The sequence below is a fragment of the Acipenser ruthenus genome, chromosome 11, assembly GCF_902713425.1.
Source record: "Acipenser ruthenus chromosome 11, fAciRut3.2 maternal haplotype, whole genome shotgun sequence".
Classification (NCBI taxonomy): domain Eukaryota; kingdom Metazoa; phylum Chordata; class Actinopteri; order Acipenseriformes; family Acipenseridae; genus Acipenser; species Acipenser ruthenus.
In genome coordinates this window covers 36347884-36371709 of record NC_081199.1, presented here as the reverse complement: position 1 = coordinate 36371709, position 23826 = coordinate 36347884, and the positions used below count along the sequence as shown (strand labels likewise).

At 36.4% G+C, this 23826-nt stretch overlaps 1 protein-coding gene across 6 annotated transcripts in view; it reads left to right on the top strand.

Moving 5' to 3' along the window:
• The window catches only part of LOC117426678 (low-density lipoprotein receptor-related protein 1B-like), a 361324-nt gene that overhangs the window by 91514 nt on the left and 245984 nt on the right, over positions 1–23826 (top strand). For all 6 annotated transcript variants that reach the window (XM_059033835.1, XM_059033832.1, XM_059033834.1 and 3 more), the window contains exon 3: positions 12717–12854. In XM_059033835.1, the coding sequence (XP_058889818.1) occupies positions 12717–12854 (138 nt within the window). The remainder of the gene's footprint in view (positions 1–12716; positions 12855–23826) is intronic.

Genomic DNA, 23826 nt, shown 5'->3' with positions numbered 1-23826 from the left:
AGAATACCTTAGTGCAATGAATGTGAATTGAGCATGCTATATTAATTGCAGTTTTCTTTTTGAGGTATCTCATTGTTTCCTGAAAGGAATAGAATGAGAGAGCAACATTTCTTTAGAGAGAACATGGGTTTTAGTATAGAAAGGAATTCAACATCTTAATGGTACAGAATAATTCCAAAGAATTAGCTTAGTTTATCCTGGTGGTTGTCATCCGTTTGCTGCCATGAAACACACATTTGTTTTTGGATAAGGGTGATGTAAACATCATTGAGCAATGACACATAAATATTTCTAAAAAATGTGAAAAACAAGGAGTGCTATTCAAAGGCAAAAAAGATAAGCAGACAGACCCAGATTAATACAGGATGCAAACAAGAAAGGGAAATAATGTAACGATTTTCTTTGGTCGAACTAATTTATGCAGAAAGAAATGGTGATCCACACATTAGGTCTCAGATAATGTTATGTCTTTTGTTTTAATTGTGTAGTATAATATAAAGAATGTAGAGCTGTATCACATCTATGAAACATGTTGATTTATTTTTATAAGCAGTTTAATCTAGGAGTTGGGGTTGTGGAGTACAGGTATATTTCTTTGATACTGCTCTGTAGCCATTTCCTTTGTTGTAGTTTGCTACGTGTGCTTTTCTCAAATGTGAATCCAACTCCTTTGTCTTGACCATTATCTGCTGTGTTGCCAAAACGTTTTTCTTCAACAGATGCTAGAATTAATGACCTCTTTTTTCTGGCTATTGACTTTATGATGCAGCTTAGTTACTGTGTAATGGGTTTCAAACAATTACTGTTTTGTTTGTATTTGTTCTTTTACATTTTCAGACTTTTAATATAAAGGTGCCAATCTTTTTAAAAATGTTTTATAAAGATTGTTTGTTAAACTACCAGAAATTGTGTATTTTGGTCTTTGTCATAGTAATCCCTGTTTAATGTTCACTAAATGCTTGTATTTATATTGTTTTCTTGAATGATCTTATATTAAGTGTAGGGTACCAATACTTTTGTCTGCAACCTTAGATACATACAGTATATACAGATGGTTTTATTGGGATTGGGAGCAATTACCAAAATGACCTCTAAACCTTTGATATATACTATAGAGTATATTTAAAATATAACACAGGGAGGTCTGTAAACTGTCATCTTTAATGATTTATTGTCCTACCTCATGCAAGAATACTTTAATGAGGAAAGTAAAGGAGGAGCTAGTCAGACAATAAACTGAAAAGTGTTTCATTAGGTGATATATGGGCATTTTATTATACAGTGAGTGCTTTTGAATGTAATGTATTAACATTTCATGATTTAGTGAATGCCCTTCACTATAATATATGCACAATCTGAATAAATGACACCTTTGTTTCATTTCATGTTGATTGCATTATGCTGCATGATATATGATTTTAATTTTATTCAGTGTATGATTTATTGGATATATTTTAATACAAAGTGTACTTTCTTGAAAACCCAATGTAATACAGCAAAATTAAGTTATTTTGTTACGATTTCCATTACACGAGAGTAGATGTTAAAACTTCATGCTGATTTGAACTCGGCTCTCGCCAAGATAAGCACCAACTAAGATGTAGCTTTACAGTAAACTAATGTGATCCATCTGCATCTCCATCCATTTGCGTTTCTTTCCATCTGATGATGTAGATACCCTTCTGCCTGGTGTTGATGGCTGAAGTGGAATGCTGTGGATCAGCATATTTTGCCTCCCCAGCGCATCAGTACACACAACGGCTGCGATGCTGGCTAAGGTGATCAACCACGTGCAGTCTCGCCAGCACATCAGCATGACAGCCGTCTGGATTGAGCTAAGTAGGGTACATCTCTGGGGTCTTCAATTGGGGAACCTTCCATCCACGGTGTTTCGTCGACTAGCCCACGACACCTCAAGAGGGCTCGACAGTGATTCTGGCATCCCAGCATCACCCCCCTCCGTCCCCCATTCAACTCAGCCCAGCTTACTTACCCATACATCAGCGTTGCTTTCTTTCTGTTGTGTTTGAGATCCCCATATAGAATCTTTCTGTCTCAACCACAGCCAGTTGCTGCTCATCTCTGCTGCTTCAGATAAGTTCTTCACTGTGCGGCGCAACTCTTGGCTACTGAGCCTGACATCTCTGAGAAACCGGGTTGGAAATAATGCCACAAATCCTCGACAACCCACCTCCACTGAGTAAACCCAGACTCTCCATCCTCGCTGTTCCACTTCAGCAGCTAGTTGAGCATACTGTAGTTTCTTCCTTTCATACACCTCATCCACAGCATCCTCCCATGGCACTGTTAACTCTAACAGTGCCATGGGATGAACAAGGCTTGTTGATCCAGACCACAAGACAATGTCTGGTCGAAGGTTAGTGGTGGCAATCTCAGGTGGAAAAATAAGCCATTGACCAACATCTGCCAGCATTTCCCAGCCTCTAGCAGCTTCCAGTTGTCCTGGGCGAGGCTTGGTTTCAACACTTTTTCTTGGTGGTTGCTCTCCTGGACTGAGGTATATTGTCTTTTGTGTGTAATGCTTTGATGGAACTGGTGGCAACGTATTGGTCATGTTACGCTTGTCTTCGAATGCGAAGGCCAAACATCGCAGCACCTGGTCACGGCGCCCAGTAACCGATTTAGTGCAGGCTACTGTTGTAGTCATGGTTGTCATGTCATCCATGTATACTTGAATTGGTGGTAGTCGCATTCCAGAAGCCAAGCGCTCTCCTCCCGCTACCCATTTTGATGCCCTAATAATTACTTCCATTGCCATGGTAAAAGCCAGTGGAAAGATGGTGCATCCTGCCATTATTCCAACTTCTAGGCATTGCCATGTAGTGCTGAATTCTGAAGTTGAAAAACTAAATTGGAAATCTCCAAAGTAGGCTTTCACTAAATGTGTTATTGTCATTGGTACACTGAAAAAATCAAATGCTGCCCTAAGAAGTTCATGTTGACACTGAACCATATGCATTAGCCAAATCCAGGAATGTCACATGGAGCTCCTTCCTCTTCTTTTTAGCGGATTGAATTTGTTGCCAGATCACACTGATGTGTTCTAAGCATCCTGGGAAACCTGGAATGCCTGCTTTTGTTACTGAAGTGTCAATGAAGCAGTTCTTTAATAGGTAAATTTGACAATCTCTGAGCAATAATGCTGAAGAAAATCTTGCCTTCTACATTTAATAAGGAAACAGGGCAAAACTGACTGATGCTTGTAGAATCTTTTTCTTTAGGTACAAAGACTCCACCTGCTCGGCGCCATGCTCTAGGTACAACCTGTTTTTCCCATGCCACTTTCATCAATTTCCACAGGATTCGTAGAACTCCTGAAGCACTCTTGTATACTCTGTACAGCACTCCATTAGGCCCTGGAGATGATGAAGCCCTTGCTTTTTTCACAGCTTGCTCTACTTCTTTCCAATTAGGTGCACAGTCCTCCATTTGGTATTCTGGTGGATTGATAGGTAGGATGTCTGAAGGAATGGAAATAGGCTCCTGCCTTTTTGAATCTGTATGTGTTTCCTCCAAATATCTCTGCAGATCAAACTAAGATGATTTTAGTGTGCCATTTTTCTCACTGGTGAATAACTTCTTTACAAATTTGAATGGATCTTTTATAAAAGTTAGTTCTCGCACACTCCTTTTTGTAACGTTTCCGTAGGTGCTCAGCTCTGCACAATGTTGCAAGCTTATCTTTTATGACCCTTTGTAAATGATTGAGTCTCTCCTGACTTTGTTCTGCTCTTCTCCATTGCTTCCTCAGCTGCCACCTTTCTCTAACTAAGCGTTCAATCTCCTGCTGCCGTCTAGACTTTCCAGGAATAGTTTGTACTTTTTCCTTCCTTATTTCAACTCCAAACCTCTCGCTTCCATATGCATAGATGATGTCCCCACTTAACTGTTCCACTTAACCTTTCCAACGCAAAAACAGAGATCCGTGTTTACTGTGTCCCACGCAGATTTCTCACAAGCTCTTGGCCATTTAACTCCAGGCTTGTGCCCGTTGAGGTTTTTTTCTCTCTTATGCTGGTTTGTCTGACCGGGTTCGCAAGGATCATTAGGTTCATCACTAGTTGTATCCATGCAAGTCCTCCTCACGTCTATGACAGGGCTGCTGAGATCCTGCAAACTGCATTACAAGTAAAACGGAACATGTTATTGAATGATATACTCATAAACATCAAACTGAGTTTTCTTTATACTAGGTGTAGTTGATTTACATACTGAGGTGGATTCAATGTGCTAATGTTGAAATCTTTACCAATTGTAATAAATTATAACAGTTTTGAATGTACCATAATTTACTGTAAATCTACTGATTTTACTTCAGGTAAATTGTAAATGACTATTGTATTTACTGAGGAGATAATTGGGTTTACGGTGTCATGCATGATTGTCAGGTGTCCAGAAGACTTTTACATATTGAGACAGAGCCACAAGTACTGTAGTTTTAGTTGTTAACCCTTAGCGGTCCATTTATTCAGCACGTCTGAGGTGTGTCAGGTCCAATTTATTTTCACACACGCTGTTTATTTTACATGCGCTGTTTAAAAGTATTTTTCACAGTAAAACCAGTTTAAAAGGCACTACAATACAGTGTGGTACTCTTGCTTTAAGCATTTATTCCCTGAGTATGAAGAGTTTAGATCTGTTTGAAAAGGAAAGCACTATTGTTAAGAGAAAGGGGGGACTGAGTGGAATCTTGTGTTCTCAGTTTAATGCCACAGATAATGAGGAATGCCTGCATTTTGACTTTTTTAAAGGGATGGATCTTGGTGCACTATCACAAATTGGGCCACATTGCTCCCCATTTAAAATATTCTTGTTGATTAGGAGCTGCCAACCGTCTACTGACTGGTGGCTCCAGTTCTTTAATTAACCATTTTTATAAATAAGTTAATGTCTCTGTACCCTTATCATTTTATTTTAAATTAATTCTAAAATGTCTCATTCACTACAACGGGTGATACTTGATTGTACGAAATGTGTGAGTAGGTTTTCATCATTCCAAGCCTGGTTAACTTCCTGCAAACTGATAATCACATTGAACACAGATTGCAAGCTTTCAGCAGAAGGCTTTCAGCACACATTAAGTATAGGGATTAGCTGGTGTAGGGTGATTTGTCTTTTTGTTCATTCTTTCTTGGAGGAGGGTAAATATCATCCAAGTTTAATTAAAAAATACTATATGAAAAGCAAAGAAGATTGAAGTGTCAGCTTTTTATTTTGTCAGTAGAAAAATAATATCCCAGTCTTCCATGGCTTTGATGTTAATGGGGAAAAAAAAAACAAAAACAAAAAAAAAACTGCAAAAGCACTGCATTTTCACCAAGAAAACTTGTTCTTATCAGTTTGGAATGTTAATTCCAGAAGGTGTCTTTTTAATATGATATAAAGTGCTTTTATAAGTACACATATGCAGATTTGAGAATCAACAAATCATACATGCAGGTTCAAAAATGTATCCAAAAAATTGAAACCTACTTTAAATAAAACAGTTACATTATGTTGTGCCATATTTACATTGCAGAACTTCACTACCGGTTAAGTGGTCCCTTCAGAGTTCTGATGACTGTACAACCACAACAAATCCCACCTGCGTCTATACTTTACTGTATACTACAGCAAAGAATGTGGCCAATTTAATAAAACTCCAATTCCCAGATACCCCTGAACTCTCGAGTTCTAAAGACACAGCAGTAGACACCAGTGAGTAAACTACAAGACAGATCTGCTCAGACTATATTCATGCTAATATGCAACCACTTTTTCCCCAGAGACAGTGGACCTGTGAGCTACACAAAAAAGGACAGTAGTAAACATTCTAGTTCATCTAAGATTGTTGCTGCAATATTATTGTTTAAAAATGACATTTCAAAGGCTGACATGCATTACAAAAATTCAAGTTGAATAGAAAAATAAATGTCCTCTTGGTGTCTGTTAGTACTTTAATAATACAATTAGATTGCATCCATAATAATCAACACGGTGCATGGTGGACTATCAGGTGATTATATTAACCAGCTCTCAGATTCAAGATTATTGCATTCTTTAATGTATTCCAGTCTGTCACAGTCTCGGCAAAAATGTATTTTGCTAATTCTTCTGAAAACAAATGCAAAACAAACCTGCTGTCAAACATTTGCACACAAACTGAGACTGTGTCAGGGAGTTAACTCATCTGTAAAATGACCTTCTTTTGCTGGTATTATAAATGCGTTGGTTGGGAGGGGTCTTGCAAAGCCAGATTGTTTTACACAGCCGAACTGAGTGGTTCAGAATAGTAATGGCCATAACCACATTGTTTGCATTTAATTCCATTCCCATTCTTTATTGTATTTCATCCCCAGCATATCTTTTTTTTTTCTCTGAATCTAGATCACAGTTAGAGGCTTCTGCTATCTAAAGCAAAATGCTAAGGTCAGATTTCATTCATTTATAAACAAAGGAACCAAACAAAATAAAGCAACGTTGTTTGTTATTTTTAGAACAATTTTGGTAGCAGGCACAGTGAACATCACATTTTAGAATTGGCAGTATATAAATATTAGCACTACATATATCCATAACTTGAAAACACTTAATTAAAACCCTTAGGTAAAATGTATGTCTACTGTAAGTTGAGGTATCAGAGTAAGTAGTGGGGTTCCAACAAATATAGCATTACACATCCCCACTTGTTGCTACAACTGTTCAAATAATGTACTTTATTTTCATTGTTACGATCTTGACAACTTTCTACAGTTATAACTTTAAAATGGCTGCTCTAGTGCACTGGGGTTTGAGATCTGTCCTCTAAATCACTGCAGGAAGAGCGATAAAAAAGTGATAAAGTGCTCTGGCTTTTCTGTTCTGTACCACATCATGGATCGTTATTGCTGTGTTACTCGTTTGTATGCAATAACACTTACACTCTCAGTGCACTATAGCGGCCATTTTGAAAAGAGCTGATAAGCAGACTTTAAAGTTATAAGTATTAAAAGTTGTCAGGATGTTAACAATGAAAAGAAAACATGACGGGTACGTTACTTAAACAATTGTAGCAACACGTGGGCACACTATATTTTTCAGAACCCCGCTACTTTCTCTTTAAGGTAATACATGTCGACAAGCTAAGCAAGAATGTTTGTTGTGTCAGCAAAGATTTTAACCTACGATTTTAAAAGACAGCACTGCTTGCTACCCAGCATAGTACAGGGATTAAATATGTTTAAATTACGTATAAGGAGCACATGCAATTTTTAACAACAGTACAGTTGTGTCTTGCTATTATTGTTATATGTGTATTTGATAAATCTCTAAAGACTGGCATACGTTCCCCTACTTATGGACAAAGTTACTGTAACAGGGGACTTGCTATACGTGACTGAATGAGTGATCGATGAGGTGGATGCGTGTTCGCTGCTTCATTGACAGGAAACTGAGACTGGAAGCTTGGGATTGACACTCCTCACAGGCACGCAGGCTTATTTACATATAGTACAGACGTACAGGAACCTCACGTGGGACATACAGCCTGGCATGCAAAAGGCAAAATAAACACTGTACAAAATCTATCAAACAAAAGGTGCCGCAACAGGCTCTTTCCTCAGATCATCAATAATACTATAAGACACTTTCCTCGTAGCTCAAAAGCCTTTTGATTTTATTTACTTTTTTTACTGCCCATCCATGGAAAAAAGCTGCTATTATGTTAACCAAAATAATAATAATGTGAGGGCTAGAGCAGTGGTTGCAAGGAGTTGTAGATTATTGGTCCTGACCAAGATACTTGAATATGGAAATTTGCAGCTTTTAAGAGGACATGCTTGGGAAGTATCTTGAGGATTATGTGCATTAGCAGATATTGAAAATGTCATACACTGTGTTTTACTTGACAACTAATGTATTGGAAATGTGTGCAGTAAATGGAGTGTTGCTCAGTGTTTTGGGGGTAAACATGACTAGCAAAGCAATCACTGGGTTCATTCTATAACAGATTTTTTTTGTTACATTGTCCGGTTGTTTCATGTCATATCCATTTACAGTACTGCATGTCTGGTCTAAAGAACTTGTTACAGTATATAATGTAGGTTTTCAGGTGGTTATTATTTTATGATTAACTTTTTTGATGCCTTTTTGTTGCTGATGTACACTTCCTGATACATTTCTTTTTTCAGATTAATTATTCTTCATTCTATTTTGCTAATGTAATGATTTTACGAAGTACTCGCAGGCACTAATGATCCATATGACACGAATTTGTCGACTAAGATTACTGGGAAATCCTTTTATGATGTGCCAGTGTAGCCCCTGGGGAAAAAAAGGATCAGGCTACATTTATAAGGATCCAGGCTACATTTAATTGTTGTTAAAGTTTAAGCAGATAGGTGCTTGCACTTTTGTTATTTGATACTTTGATACTACATTAATTCTAACTGACGCAAAGTTGAAAGTTTAAAGTTGTCAGGCATATTGTTTTCCAGCCTGAAGAAGAAAAGGGTGTTACTGAAATCGTTGACCCCCGTGTATATAACCCGAATGTGTTTTTAAATATTAAGAACGAAACACAACCTTATCAATACTGAGCAGAAATGTATCAGGAAGGTAAATATTGAAGCAAGTTGCATTGCATTGTAGCAAAGCTAGCCCTGCCCACTTGCAATGCAACATTTTCAGGTACTGGAAGAAAAAAGCCCAGTGTGGATTTGTTATAACCTGCAGAGTTGGGAATCATTTGTACGCCACTATTGTAGTTCTTGGACTCTCTTTCATAGTAAACTTTGCAGGCATCTTTTCTACAACATTAATGCTTGTTTTATTAAAATAAACAGGGCACTATAAGAACGAGGAAAGCACCTTAGCAAAATGCTCTCAACTAATCTTGGATAAAATCTTGCCATGCCTCAGGGCTCTTAACTTTTTTTTTTACCCAACATCTTTGCTTTGAGTTTCAAATACATGTTGGTTATAGTTGCGGTGGACTAATCAATTAGTATCTAATGAAAGTGGTTAAGCTTTTTATTTACACTAGTGGGCGTTTAATGGCAGATAATGACTTGAAATTCTGCATCTTCATTGGCTGAGGCCCTGTACAGCATTGTTTTAGGTTTATAATAAAACCAAAAAAAAAAAATCACGCAACAACATTCTTTAAAAAACTGCTGGTTAAATATCATGTTATTTTTATATAAACCCATGACACTGATTTTAAACAACACATCATAACCTTGCACTATTAACGCGCTATTAGGTGTGATGAGGCCATGGTTTATTTGTGTTGACATTTCAGCAACAGGAATGTCATGTTGAACAAAAGGTTAGCCAGATCTCCTTCTAGGCTGGCATAAGGTTTTAGTATCTGAGGGCTCCAGGAACTGAAGAAATGTCAGATCACATCTGAGACATATAAAGCTTCACTAATATAAAATGTCAGGATGTGTCAGTGGTAAAACATGATGCATGTATCTCTCAACAGTATATGTTGAAGTTTGTTTTGGTTTTGTTGTGCATGTTTACATTTGTAAGCAATTCATATATTCTTAGAAATAAGAAACAAAAAAAGAGAATCATATGAATCACATAAATAATGTAGGATGGCTCATATAACCTTATAACCTTAAATTAACTCAAGATTTCTAATGATACAAGTTATTACTGTATTATAAACTTAGTAGTTGTCACCTCTGTGTAGTGTGCAAGGTATATTTGTATTTGGACTAGTTTAAATTGTAATAATAAAATACCTTGTTATGAATTCAAGACATATAGAACCCAACCTTTATTGAAATAATCAGACTAGTGAATACAAAGGAACAGTTTTATTAGAAATAAAACCAAATAAAGGAAAACTTAAAGGTGCAACAACTAAACTAAAATAATACAGAAAGGAAGAATGAACTAAACTAAACTAAACAGTACTCAGCCACTGACTCATTGTGTGACCCTGAGCAAGTCACTTAACTTCCTTGTTTTCCCTCTTTTGGGTGAGACATTGTTGTAAGTGACGCAGCAACTGATGCATAGTTCAAACACCCTAGTCTTGTATCTTGTAAAGCGCTTTGTGATGGTGGTCCACTATGAAAGGTGCTATATAAAAATAAAGATGATGATTATTATTATTATTATTATTATTATTATTATTATTATTACTCATTGAATACAATTTAATTAACTATTTAGGTATTCCACTGAAACAGCAATTCCTCCACAAATATGTGCACTCTTCATCCGATTATGTCTGGGATATTCCACCGCAGACTCCGGCACTGCTAGCTTAATAAATTGAATATATTTCAGTTTATGTCGACTTCAAATGTTCATCCAACTCTTTCTCCAGTGATCAGTCGGGGCTAAATTAGAGATTTGATTACAAGTACTTTTATAATTTTAGATGTTTTACGCAGTGGACTCCCAAACCAAGGCAAACACTAGAATAGTTATCTCGTATAGAGTGTCCGAAAACGGTATCTCTGTTCCAGATGGTCGCAGGCTCGATCTCCAGATTGTCACAGTTCAAAGACTGGTTTGTGTATCAGAACCTTGGATTTTGTGTCAGGAGCGTTGTTTGAGTGTCGTGCTCATACTTTTGCAATGTTCTCATGTGACAGGCTGACCGGGGTAAGGAGACTCAGAGTCAGGATGTGCAGGGAAAATAAAAGACTTTTAATTAAACAAAATACACAAAACAAAAGGCACAATGGCCAACCAAAAAGACAAACACAAAAACAGGCTCTAAACAAACTATACCAAAAATAACTGCTCAGTCTCTCATACAGGTCTTCTCACTCTCACAAACACTCACCAACTAACATACCCAACCACTCCCTTTTATACAGGTGCCTGGGCTAATTGGGCAATTTGCACTTCATTAGCCCAGGCACATTCCACACATTCCTCACACAAACTCACTGAACCACACCCCAAACTCACTCTAAACAATACAAAAAACACCAAACCACCACAAAATAGGCTGCACCCCATCACATCTCTTTACCCCTGTGATTGGAGAATTTGGTTATTTTGGGCAGTGCCTGAGTTCACGTGGAGTGTTTCTCATTGGTTGTTCTCGTTCCGATGTGGCCCCTTGTTCTCCATTGGTCTGCTATTCCACCCCCTGTCAGCTGGATTTATGTGATGGACTGGTTCCTGTCTTAGGTGTCAAAGCACCCAGAACTGTCTGGCTTGCGGTGCCGAAAGAGTCATTCAGCTATTGTGAAAATAAGCCATTTGTTCAGCAGTTAGTTTATGACTCTTTTTAAAAACATTTTTTGTCAGTACCAGAAACCAAGAAGACACGGAGAATGGTTTAAGAGTCCCCTCTGTATATTTCAATTCTGTTACTTTCATACACAGAATGATATTATGACCCCCTATGACGCTATAGCTGCCACTCAAACGCATATGGAAAGTTGGCCTTTAATAAATATACATATAATTTTGATGACTACATAAAGAATATAAATCATAAGGAACAGGAAAAGATTGGAACCTGTTATGATGAAAACTAAAATGCATGAATAATGAAAAAACAATGAGAATACAAATAGATGGTTGCTTCTTAAAGCAAATGCATACTAAATGTGAAATGAATGCAAAAGAGCCATTCATGTTCGCTAAAATGAATGTCATCTGCTGTTTTGTTGCATGAGGGATTACAGCTCTTTGGTGTTGGTTCACATGCTGAACCCATTGGAGATACTAATGTCTATTTATATGCTTATTTTATAATTGTAATGTTTTATAAACTCTTTCCAAAACATAATATTAGAATAAAATTATTTGGGGAGGTAATAATGCATACAGAATGCTGATTCTCTGAGTGTTACTTTATTGGACTTGGAAACCACCCAGGTTGTGTGTGTATGTGTGTGTGTATATACATATATACTGTATATATACTGTATATATATATATATATATATATATATATATATATATATATATATATATATATACACACAGTGCCTTGCAAAAGTATTCAGACCCCTGACCAATTCTCTCATATTACTGAATTACAAATGGTACATTGAAATTTCGTTCTGTTTGATATTTTATTTTAAAACACTGAAACTCAAAATCAATTATTGTAAGGTGACATTGGTTTTATGTTGGGAAATATTTTTAAGAAAAATAAAAAACTGAAATAAAATTATGGGGCAAATGTGAGCCATGACCGTACCGCCTTATAAAGGGGGAGCACTGTGTTTTTATTTAACTTGTTTGTAATGTATTCTCACTCTCAAAAAACAACAACATCCAAGGAAAAAGTGGGATATTTTCCTAGATTAAACATAACCAAGCTTTCTGGGGGAGCTCGGCTAGGTCGGTGTTTTCTGTAATGGAGTTATTAGAACAGATTAAAGCATGCCCGTTCTATTCTCACCCCAAAGCCTGGCTTTGGATGGGGTTTCTTGAGCTCAAGAGAGTCTGGCAGCATGTGTGAATGTTAATATGACTGATCTGGATATTCAGACAGAGGAATGAGAGGCTGGCTGACATGCTTTTTTTTACTTTCTTATTTGTTATGAGACATGTTTTGCTTTTGTTTTTGTCTGCTGTTCAGAGAGGGGTTTTTTTTTGTTTGTTTTTGAGTGTGCTTTTCGACCTGGCGGCAGTAAACCCTTCCCTATGTCACTTCCGTTTGCTTTTAATTTGTATATTAAGTTGTTTTTTATTTACTCTGTCCTATTTAATTCGAAACTCATCAATCTTTGTTCTCTTTTTAGGTACTGTGGAGGTATTGGTGAAATGCCCTCTGAATCACATAGCCTGTATTGGTACAAGCAGATGCATTCACTATAGCAATGTTTGCAATGGAATGCTGGACTGTGCGGATGGGTATGATGAAGGTGTGCAGTGTCGAGGTGAGTTATTCTTTATTTTTCATAGCTTGCAGGAAGGTCATACTGGTTATATTAGACAGGATACACTCTGTCCAGGCTCTTGTTCTTGTTTAACTTTTTTTTTTTTTTTTTACAGCCACAGTATAAAAAAAAAAAAAAGAAACTGTTTATATGCTGAAGTAGTATTTAAGTATTCATGGTACACACCCAAAATCTATTTATTGATATGTATTTTTTATCCGGGAAGTTGTAATTAAGTTGTTGCTGCTGTCTCAACTGTAGACAGCTACACAGAAGAAGCTCCAATTGGGAGCAATTAAAAATTGAATATGTTTGGTAGCTGTATCACTTGAAAACTTCATTCAACCAGATAGACTGCTGTTGTAAATTCTTCATAAATCAAGTCATATAGCTTTTCTTGGTATGGGCTTGTATGGGTATTTCACTGCCCGTTGGCATTTTGCTACATTGGGACAGTTTAAGCTTTTGCACAAATGCAAAGTTTTTATGTATTGTTTTCTAAATATAAATTTAAAAAGCTGGTAATTCTTGGGATTAGTAACTAGTCAACATGTTAGCTGTTTGCTTTTATCTTTGAAACAACAAGTTTTTATTATTTCTTTTAAGAAGAAGAAAGTTGTACGCGTTGCTGAGGTGAAAATAAAAAATTGAATCACGTTAATTGTATCCTGACTGTAAATTCCTATCCAAGCACTCACTGTGGGTTTGAAATCTACATTTACCTTGACTAAAGCTAAAAAGGCTCAATGCTAGTGGAGTGGTTTCCATTCAGAGGAGATGGAAAATCACTATCAATGCTTCATAGATCACAACTCAATGGGAAAGAGGTGTTGACAGTAATATCCATTCTCTGAAGTTATTGAGGTGAAAAGCCAGGTAGCAAGGTCAGTTTGAAGCATTTCTTCTGTCTATAGGAACTCCTTCAATTTGGTTTTCATTAGAGAAAATGCCAAATAGTTTAAATATCACCCCTGTTTAAATCATTAAAAAATGGGACCTAGTGAAAACCAACATGTGTGTTGGTCACTTTAGTGTATGCATGTCTTTGAAAGTAGGTGAAATGCCAGGCTTGGTCCTATCGTAATATTTAAACAGTGGCGATTATTTAGATCTGTCACTGCTTAGATACATTGAAAGTAGCAAAGCTTTTCTGACACCATTCAGTTGAATACTTTTGTTTACAATCAGCAGTGGCTTCCAGAAGCAAGATTGCTGCTACATTTTTATGTAAATTATAGTTCATACTGTGTGGTTATTGGTTCTTTTTCCTCCAGTCCATCAACTTTCTTACTAGATTTAATTTAAGCTTTTATGCTGCCAGGCAAGGAATATGAAAACGTACAGGCAACTTTATGAAAGGTATAACTGAATAATAGTTTGCACAGTTATGATTGGGAATATAACCCTGTAGTGTTTTGATTTTACTGTGTAACAGTGCCTCTATCATGACGGCAACAGTTTTGCATTTGGAGGTACAGTATGTCATATTACTAATTCTAAATATGGAATATGGTCAATGCTGCTTCTATGCAACAAACAAAACGGCAATATTTAAGACCACAGTGTCGTAACACAGACATATTTACATTACTGCACAGTAAGTGAAAAAAAATCATGAAAAATATTTCTATACCATGTAATGATGTCTATTTCTGTGTACTCCTGCTGGGTTCCAATGGGAAGTTTTAGAATACATTTCAGTATAACCTTCTACTTAATATGGGATTATGAGGGTTAATCCCTCAGTGACGGTGCCTGCACTGCTTATAATTTGTGCACAAAGCTAATGTAGTGGGTGGCCCACACTGCGTATGTGAAGTGTGCTTCCACACCATATTTTAACATTCAGAAAGAGCATACTGTAGCAAGAGTATTTTGGCACAAGAACTGTCTAGTTATTGCATTTCCTTAAGGGATTCAATGTGACTTGCTTATACATTCTGACATATTTCTTACAGATTGGAGGAATAAAATAAAAGCATTTGGATTTTTGTTTCCTTGTGTGAAGGCTCCATATGTTTGCAGTGGTTTGATCTACAGTATTGCATCATAGCGTGCCCCCCCCCCCCACACACAGCTCCTCTCTCTTATGTTCTCTTCAGGACACATTGTACACAGTCTGTCTCACATTTCTCAAGTAACATACTTATGACAACACCTATGACAACACCTCACCTGCTTGGTCACGTTGCGCAGAACATGAAGCCAAAAGAGTTGAAAAGTCGTCTTATGCGACTCTCAAATCATTTGTTTCAAGAATCAAAACAGGCTAGATACTGCCCAAGAGAAATGGGGGAGCAGCGCTCCCCTGCGACCCTACACCCCTGATTATAACCATGCATAATAACATTGTAATCATGTGTAAGTACACATGCATTTACTAAGTAACTACTATGTAAATACAGTAGAACCTCAGAGTTACAAACACCAAACATACAAACTGACCGGTCTACTGAACACCCCACTTTTAGCCTGAATTATGCAAATCACTCAACCATGTGTGCAGTGCAAAATTACTGTACCAACAAATGTATCCAGACAAAGGTGAGGCAGATTTCAAACTGTGCGGGCAATTTTACTAGGAACCAGGACATTTTGAACAAAGCACAGTTTTTTTTTTTTAAAGCCAAAGGCTGAACAATTGAGCAAGCTACATGAATGTATTTGTTGGTAAAGGTATGCGTTTCACATTAAACAGCTGTAGATATGTCTGCCAGGGTTCCACAACATAAGGAATCTAGACATTGGTAGATGTTTAATGAAACCAGCTGGGAAAGTGGAATCTTGCAACACATTTTGTTATGTGAAATTGACACCCATACCACAAAACAATAAAACAAGTTTAAAATCCACTATACAGGCATCGTCACAAACATACAGTATAAAACAACAACATAGCTATAAATAAAACAACAATATATATATATATATATATATATATATATATATATATATATATATATATATATATATATATATATATACACAGATGTGCTCAAATTTGTTGGTACCCCTCCACAAAAAACGAAGAATGCACAATTCTCTCTGAAATAACTTAAAACTGACAAAAGTAATTGGCATCCACCATTGTTTATTCCATATTTAATAGAAATCAGACTTTGCTATTGATTTTTTATTCAACATAATATTGTAAATAATAAAACAAATGAAAATGGCATGGTGTCACAAAGACGGCCGGAGTGGGTTGCGTCAGACCAGAAGCAGGAAATAAACAGACAGAGAGGTAGAGTTTGGTGGAGCTGAGCGAATGCTTTCGCTCAGCATTTAATAAATAAACAGAACAGAAAATAAAAGGTTTTAAACACAAAAACAGGACACGGCACTTCACGCCAAAATAAAGAGACAAACAAAACGGACTATACAGTGCACGGACAGACACACAAACAAACACGGTGAGTTTTAAATAAACAAGTATCGTGCTGGTCCTACCAGCACGTAATAGCAATTGATATTTAAACTTATTTCTCCTTCTCTCTCACCCGTTCTCCACTCTCCGAACACCCAACCACGAGTGAAAGAAAATGTGTCTATATATACTGTTGTGCTGGGATTGAATTACTAATTAATTATTCACTTGAATCCCAGCACGTGAATTAATTCTGTGCAACCCCGTGCTTACATAGTACATTTAACCAGCACGTGAAGTGATTTGTGCCCTCCTCGTGCCTAAATAAAAATCTACACTTTTTAAATACACGTGAAACACAGACCCGTTTATATCCCGTGTACCAATCTATACACCAACATTAACACACGCACGCAACATACAACACATAATATGCACACAGGGGCGGGTCACATTGCCACACATGGACAAAAATGATGGGGCCGCTAACCTAATATTTTGTTGCACAACCTTTAGAGGCAATCACTGCAATCAAACGTTTTCTGTAGCTCTCAATGAGACTTCTGCACCTGTTAACAGGTAGTTTGGCCCACTCTTCCTGAGCAAACTGCTCCAGCTGTCTCAGGTTTGATGGGTGCCTTCTCCAGACTGCAAGTTTCAGCTCTTTCCATAGATGTTCGATAGGATTCAGATTAGGACTCATAGACTGTCACTTCAAAATAGTCCAATGTTTTGTTCTTATCCATTCTTGGGTGCTTTTAGCTGTGTGTTTTGGGTCATTATCCTGTTGGAGGACCCATGACCTGCGACTGAGACAGAGCTTTCTGACAGTGGGCAGTACGTTTCGCTCCAGAATGCCTTGATAGTCTTGAGATTTCATTGTGCCCTGCACAGATTCAAGGCACCCTGTGTCAGGCGCAGCAAAGCAGCCCCAAAACATAACCGAGCCTCCTCCATGTTTCACTGTAGGTATGGTGTTCTTTTCTTTGAAAGCTTCATTTTTTCGTCTGTGAACATAGAGCTGATGTGACTTGCCAAAAAGCTCCAGTTTTGACTCATCTGTCCAAAGGACATTCTCCCAGAAGGATTGTGGCTTGTCAATATGCATTTTAGCAAATTCCAGTCTGGCTTTTTTATGTTTTTCTTTCAAAAGTGGAGTCCTCCTGGGTCTTCTTCCATGGAGCCCACTTTCGCTCAAAAAGCGACGGATGGTGCGATCAGAAACTGACGTACCTTCACCTTGGAGTTCAGCTTGTATCTCTTTGGCAGTTATCCTTAGTTCTTTTTCTGCCATTCGCACTATCCTTCTGTTCAATCTGTTATCGATTTTCCTTTTGCGGCCACACCCAGGGAGGTTGGCTACAGTTCCATGGACCTTAAACTTCTTAATAATATTTGCAACTGTTGTCACAGGAACATCAAGCTGCTTGGAGATGGTCTTGTAGCCTTTACCTTTACCATGCTTGTCTATTATTTTCTTTCTGATCTCTTCAGACAACTCTCTCCTTTGCTTTCTCTGGTCCATGTTCAGTGTGGTGCACACAATGATACCAAACAGCACAGTGACTACTTTTCTCCATTTAAATAGGCTGAATGACTGATTACAAGATTGGAGACATGTGTGATACTAATTAAAGAAACGAATTAGTTTGAAATATCACTATAATCCAATTATTTATTATCTTTTCTAAGGGGTACCAACAAATGTGTCCAGGCCATTTTAGAATATCTTTGTAGAATAAGCAATAATTCATCTCTTTTCACAGCTTCTTTGCTTTATTCTATGAAATACCAAAGGCATGCAAGTATACATGATAAAATAGCTTTGAATTTCATCACTTTTAGGGAGGAATGAAGCATTATTTCAATGAGCTGTAAGGGTACCAACGAATTTGAGAACGTCTGTATATATATATATATATAATCTATATATCTATATATCTATATATATATATCAGCAATAAACATAATACACTAACATAAAATACATATGTTAATGCTTAATTACCACAGTACACCTTTTTACTGTCTGAGGTTATTTGAACAAATGGCCAGCTTGTCATGCGTTTGTTTTACTAGAACCAATTTCAGAGGCACGGGCGCCCAGCTTGGTTTCTCTGTTTAACCGCCTTACTTCCATCAATCTACAACAATATCAAAATTCTTGTCAGAGATCTGTAGTCCCCTGTCTACAGGTCTTAAAATTCACAGTATGCACTAGGGAATTATAATGAATTACGTTTTATTTGCAGGAAACAAAATGTTCACAGTCTGTCAGTAAAGGATTATTTTGTTATTGCTGAAAGCTGAAAAGGGAAAATATATTCATTTTTTATATAGACCAATGATTAAGTGTAATAACAGATAACAGACATTTATAGATCCCATCGTATATTAAGGCAAACAGGTTTTGTCTACTGTAGATTAACCAGGACAATAAAAATAGGTCACAAACAATGTTAAAAGTTATTTAAAAAAAAAACAAAAAAAATACCTTACCACTTACAAAAAAAAATAAAAAATACTTTCACTTATCAGTTGCACTTATTAGAAAATAAACAGCTGGATATTGATTGATTGGAAATTTTAAAAGCTGCAGGTAAATAATAAAACATTGATATCTGCATTTCAGTATCCTAAGTGTGCAAAAATAATGATGCAACCCAGGGTGATTCTCAAGTGCTATAAAATGCTCTAACAAAAACATTTACCTGATTAAAATCAGACAGACATTGTAAGACATTAGTAAATTGGTCCACAGTAGGTTGATGGAATTCAGCTCACATTAGCACCTATCCAAGGTAGGTTTGGTTAAGAAACTTGGCATAACCTGTACCTTGTTAACTATTCAATAACCATTCAATCATACAGTATTATACATCTGAATACGATTAATAAATAAATACATAAAGCATGATAATAGATTTATTTATTTATTAAATTTATATAGCGCTTTTTATATTGTATACAAAAATATCGCAAAGCACTGTACGGTACATAGCACAAAAAAGAACAAACCACAATACATTTGTATAGCATGTCACACATACAACTGCTATAATCAGACCATTTAAGTAACATATTTAAATAACATTATACACAATACAAAATCAGCAATTTTAAAGTTACATTAAACCCCACTTTATAAAAGAACCCACTTTAAGAAAGCCATTTTATAAAAGTGCATTTTTAGTTTTGACTTGAAAACTGTAATGGTCCCAGCTTCCCTGACAAACGAAGGAGCTCTTCAAGAAAAAGCCCTACCTCCCATGATGATTTTGTTGACCCTAGGAATAACCAGCAGCCCCGCATCCTGTGATCTCAGTGTGGTTTGGAAGATATGGGTTTAGTAACTCCTGCAAATAACTTGGTGCTAATCCATTCAGTCTTGTAAGTTAACAGCAAAATCTTAAAATCAATTCTATACTACACAGGGAGCCAGTGTAAAGAGGCCAGAACAAGGGTAATATGTTCACTTTTCCTGGTTTTAGTCAGAATTCTAGCGGTGGTATTCTGAACAAGCTGCAAGCGGGATACCACACATTTTGGTACACTAGAAAAAAAGTGCATTACAATAATCATTTTTAGATTAAACAAAGGCATGCATCTCTCGGCATCAAATACGGAAATAATTGGTCTAAGTTCGGCTATGTTTCTCAAATGGTAAAAAGATACTTTAGTAACTTCCCTAATATGACTCTCAAATGATAGATCAGGATCAAAGATAACCCCCAAAGTTTTTATGAGAGACTGCAAGGGTCAAGCTCATGGAATCCCACATTTCCTTTCAGTTGGTTCTGTGGTTCTGTGATCAAAGAACATTTAGGGGTGTATTCATAAAGGGTTAACGCCTGTCGAAATGAGAAAACAGGAGTACATGATCGGATTCCATCCATAGTCGCCTATTTAACAGCAGTTGCTATTCATAAGAAATAATTGAAATGCGTCATTAAGCCCCAAACGATTTTCATCTATGAAGGCATGTTTTAAACAAATTGAGATAAAACTTAATGATTTACCTCATTAGCATATATATTTCATTGGTCCTGAGCGTCAACCTGCTATTCATGAGAGTGAATGACAGCAAAATGCTGTCGACAACTTGGAGTTATTGAACGCTGGGTGCGGTGGAGTCTAAACTAACAACAGCATCAAAATGACATTGTCAAAAAAAATTATCTGACCGTATTTGACAACCCCCCCCCCCCCCATAAATAAATAATAAAAAAACACACACATTGTTACAGCTTTTTTTTTTTATTAAACTGTGTTCATATAAAAGTTGATGCTCTCATGATTAACACTGCCTAACTTTTTTTTTAAAGTAATGCTGTATGTTAAGCTGAAATAATAATTGAAATAATTGATTTACAAGTGTTTTTCATCTAATTGCATATCTCCTGCAAAGCAAAGGAACAGTAACAATTATTAAGGTAATTGAAATAACCTGAACATGATCTCATCCTACAGTATATAAATCACATATCATTCAGGCATGCTGTTAATAACATGATGGGTGAGCTGTCGGTAGATTCCATTTGGTTATGTTCCCAACAGCTAACGACAGAATTGAGCAAATGTTTATAGAGCTGATGATGTCATCAAAAGGAGACGGATTTTGGTAGTGAACAAATATATACCCGTTCATAAATTGCTTAGCGACAGTTGCCAGTCTGCACAGATAATTTTATGAATATCAATATGGACAACTTTTGTTAGTTTTAAACGAAATTCGATTACCTGGGATAGTCGGCAAGAACTTTTATGAATAGACCCTTTAAAGTCTTGCTTGCATTACTACTGTCTTTCATATCCCTAAGGCATGTAATAAAAAAAGAAAAGCTAAAAGAATCTTATCTAATGCAGCTGTTCCTCGAACAAATATAAGAGCTCAATTACTGAATTACTGTGCTAATTCTGAGAAAACAACAGATGGCTATACATTAACTGATGATGTGAGAAATTGGGAGAAAACCTTGAGAAATGAATGATTTGATACATATATATACACACACACACACACACACACACACACACACACACACACACACACACACACACCCAAGGGCATAAAGTTGTGATTAAGGCAAAAGTGTGTGTGTGTGTGTGTGTGTGTGTGTGTGTGTGTGTGTGTGTGTGTGTGTGTAAGGAAAAAAAGTACTGTAATAAGATACATGAAGTGGCCACAACAGCAGTAGACCTCTGGCCATCCTCTGAAGAAAATATAGAAATACAAAAAGCTTTTAATTAGCGTGGCCAATCTATGTTTATATATTTTAGTATTTAGAGAAACCATATATTAAAGTTGTCATAGATATTGGAGGATATCACAGAGTGCTGCATTGGCCTGTGCTGCTGCAGTGTTAGGGTGAAACTGTGGCATTGATGAGGGAACACTCAAATTCGACAATTTTAAATTTGGTAGAAAAAAGGGGTAAACTCACTATGGTAACAGTTAGAGTAGATGTTTCAAGAGATTTGCTACATTTGGCCACGCAAAACCGACAGTTCAAGCGCAGTTTTCTATCAGGCTAATCTAGTAAAAGGTATGCGTGCTAAGTGTATAACACAGTGTAGGCTTAGCATGTTTCCCTTTTAAATACTAGCATTAAAATAGAGTGCTGTCCACACTGCAGCGCATTTCCCTATCTTTGCCTTTGAAATGTTGTTGGTGTGCAAATATGTGATTTAATTAACATTCCATTAATAATAATTAAAAAAACAAACAAAATGCATTTCACCTCCCCCTTCAATTTAATGTTTTGCTGTGTCCTAAAAGGGGTTATATTTATTAGTTCCCCATTTTCCATACATATCACTGCTATTACAAACCTCAGTAATCCCACTGGATCTTTTAAATTTAATATGTTGAAATTAAAAATGGTAAAGGTATACAGTAAAAAAAAATAAAATAAATAAATAAAGGGCACACTTTTAAGTAGCAATTCAACCTTTTTTCAAGGTAGGGTGTTTTGGGAATTGCTCCCATTTCCGGAAGAGGCATATACTGTACAGTACAAATGAGAAGGTGTAATAAGGTTTTCAATTGTGCAGATTTTAGCAGAAGTCTAATTTAAAGATTAGAAAGCTATGGAATCCCTTTAAAAAAAAAAAAAAAAAAAAAAAAAGGTGATGTAAATTGAAATTGTCATGAAAAAAACAGTTAAACTAATTTTGTGAGTACATATACAGTAAACACTTTTTTGCCACTGTGCAAAAGACAGTTTGTCTTATTTTCTTGAACATGAATGTGTCCATAAAAAATAAATCCAAAACATGGGCTGTCTGTTCATGTGCGTACATTCGTTTTCTTTCTTTTTCATCCACACGTGTGAGTATTTAAACTTTCAACCTACAAATACCAGTCCAAAAGTAAAGTGCATGTTTCAGATAGGATTACTGTCAGGAATGGAAAGAAAGGAAGTTACTTTTACAATGTCTGGCCCTGTTTGCCTTCACAGTTATCCAATAGTGTTCCCAGATGCCTTTTGTTGAATCACGTTATTTATTTAGGTAAAGTCAAGCCTTGACTCACCTGAGTCCCTTTTGATGTCAAAATAGATGGTTTCCAGAGTGGCACCCTCATGTGGTTTTGCCTGGATTGTTCTCTTTTTGAGGCAGCTGTCCTGGGAAAACTTCCCGGGACATTAAATGTCAAAGTATATGATTTATTTATTGAATTATTTATTTTTGTACGAAATGACTCTGGTGTCTTGTTTTTTTGTAAGTCAGAGCTGGGAACCTTAGCTGCAAGTGTGGCCGCTAGATAGACCGATGCACTCATTGAGACCCTTATTATCATTATTTGTGCATTTTGAGTAATTAGCATTGCTCTTAAGCTTACATAGGGCGCAGTGCAAAATAATTGCCTGGCCGCAATGCAACTTGAATTTTGCACCCACAGTTATTTGCATACTTACATCTAGCCCTATATGTTTTACAATGTAATTTGTTATGTACATAAACAATGTAATCAGGATTTGACAGCGCTGGTTCTGAAACTGTCCACAAATGCAGTCATAAACTCACCAGTTGCTACAGATTTCTGATTTCCCGTCGGCATCTGTACATTACTATTGCACCTGAGTGTTTTGTCTTACGTTAACAATTTGATATTTGTGCTTGTAAATCATTTTAACAAGGATTTTAATGGAAGAATGTGCAATGTCAATTGTTCTGTGGCACTATAGGAACTCAAATGTTTTATTTTGCACAGGATTTAAAAAGGTTAAGAAACTCAACATTTGAATGAATTGTATAATTTCTCATAAATCAATGGCCAACAACTGACATCACAAGCAATGCAGCTGAGTTTCAATTATCAATTTTAATAAAACATTAAAGTCAGTCAACTGGTGTCTTCAGCTTTATCGTTGTAATTTAAGCAAACATATGCTTCTTTTAAAATGGCCTTTTTTAAATTTTTGACTTGGATAAAGAGAAAACATGATTTTTTTATGAAAGACTAATGGGTTACCTTTGTGTTTCCCACTTAGTCATCATGTGTCCTCTCTTTATGTAACAGTTCCATAGCACAGTTATTATAATACTCTTATAATAAATAATTTACCTTTTGGATTTTCAGGCCATATTGTGTTCCATTAT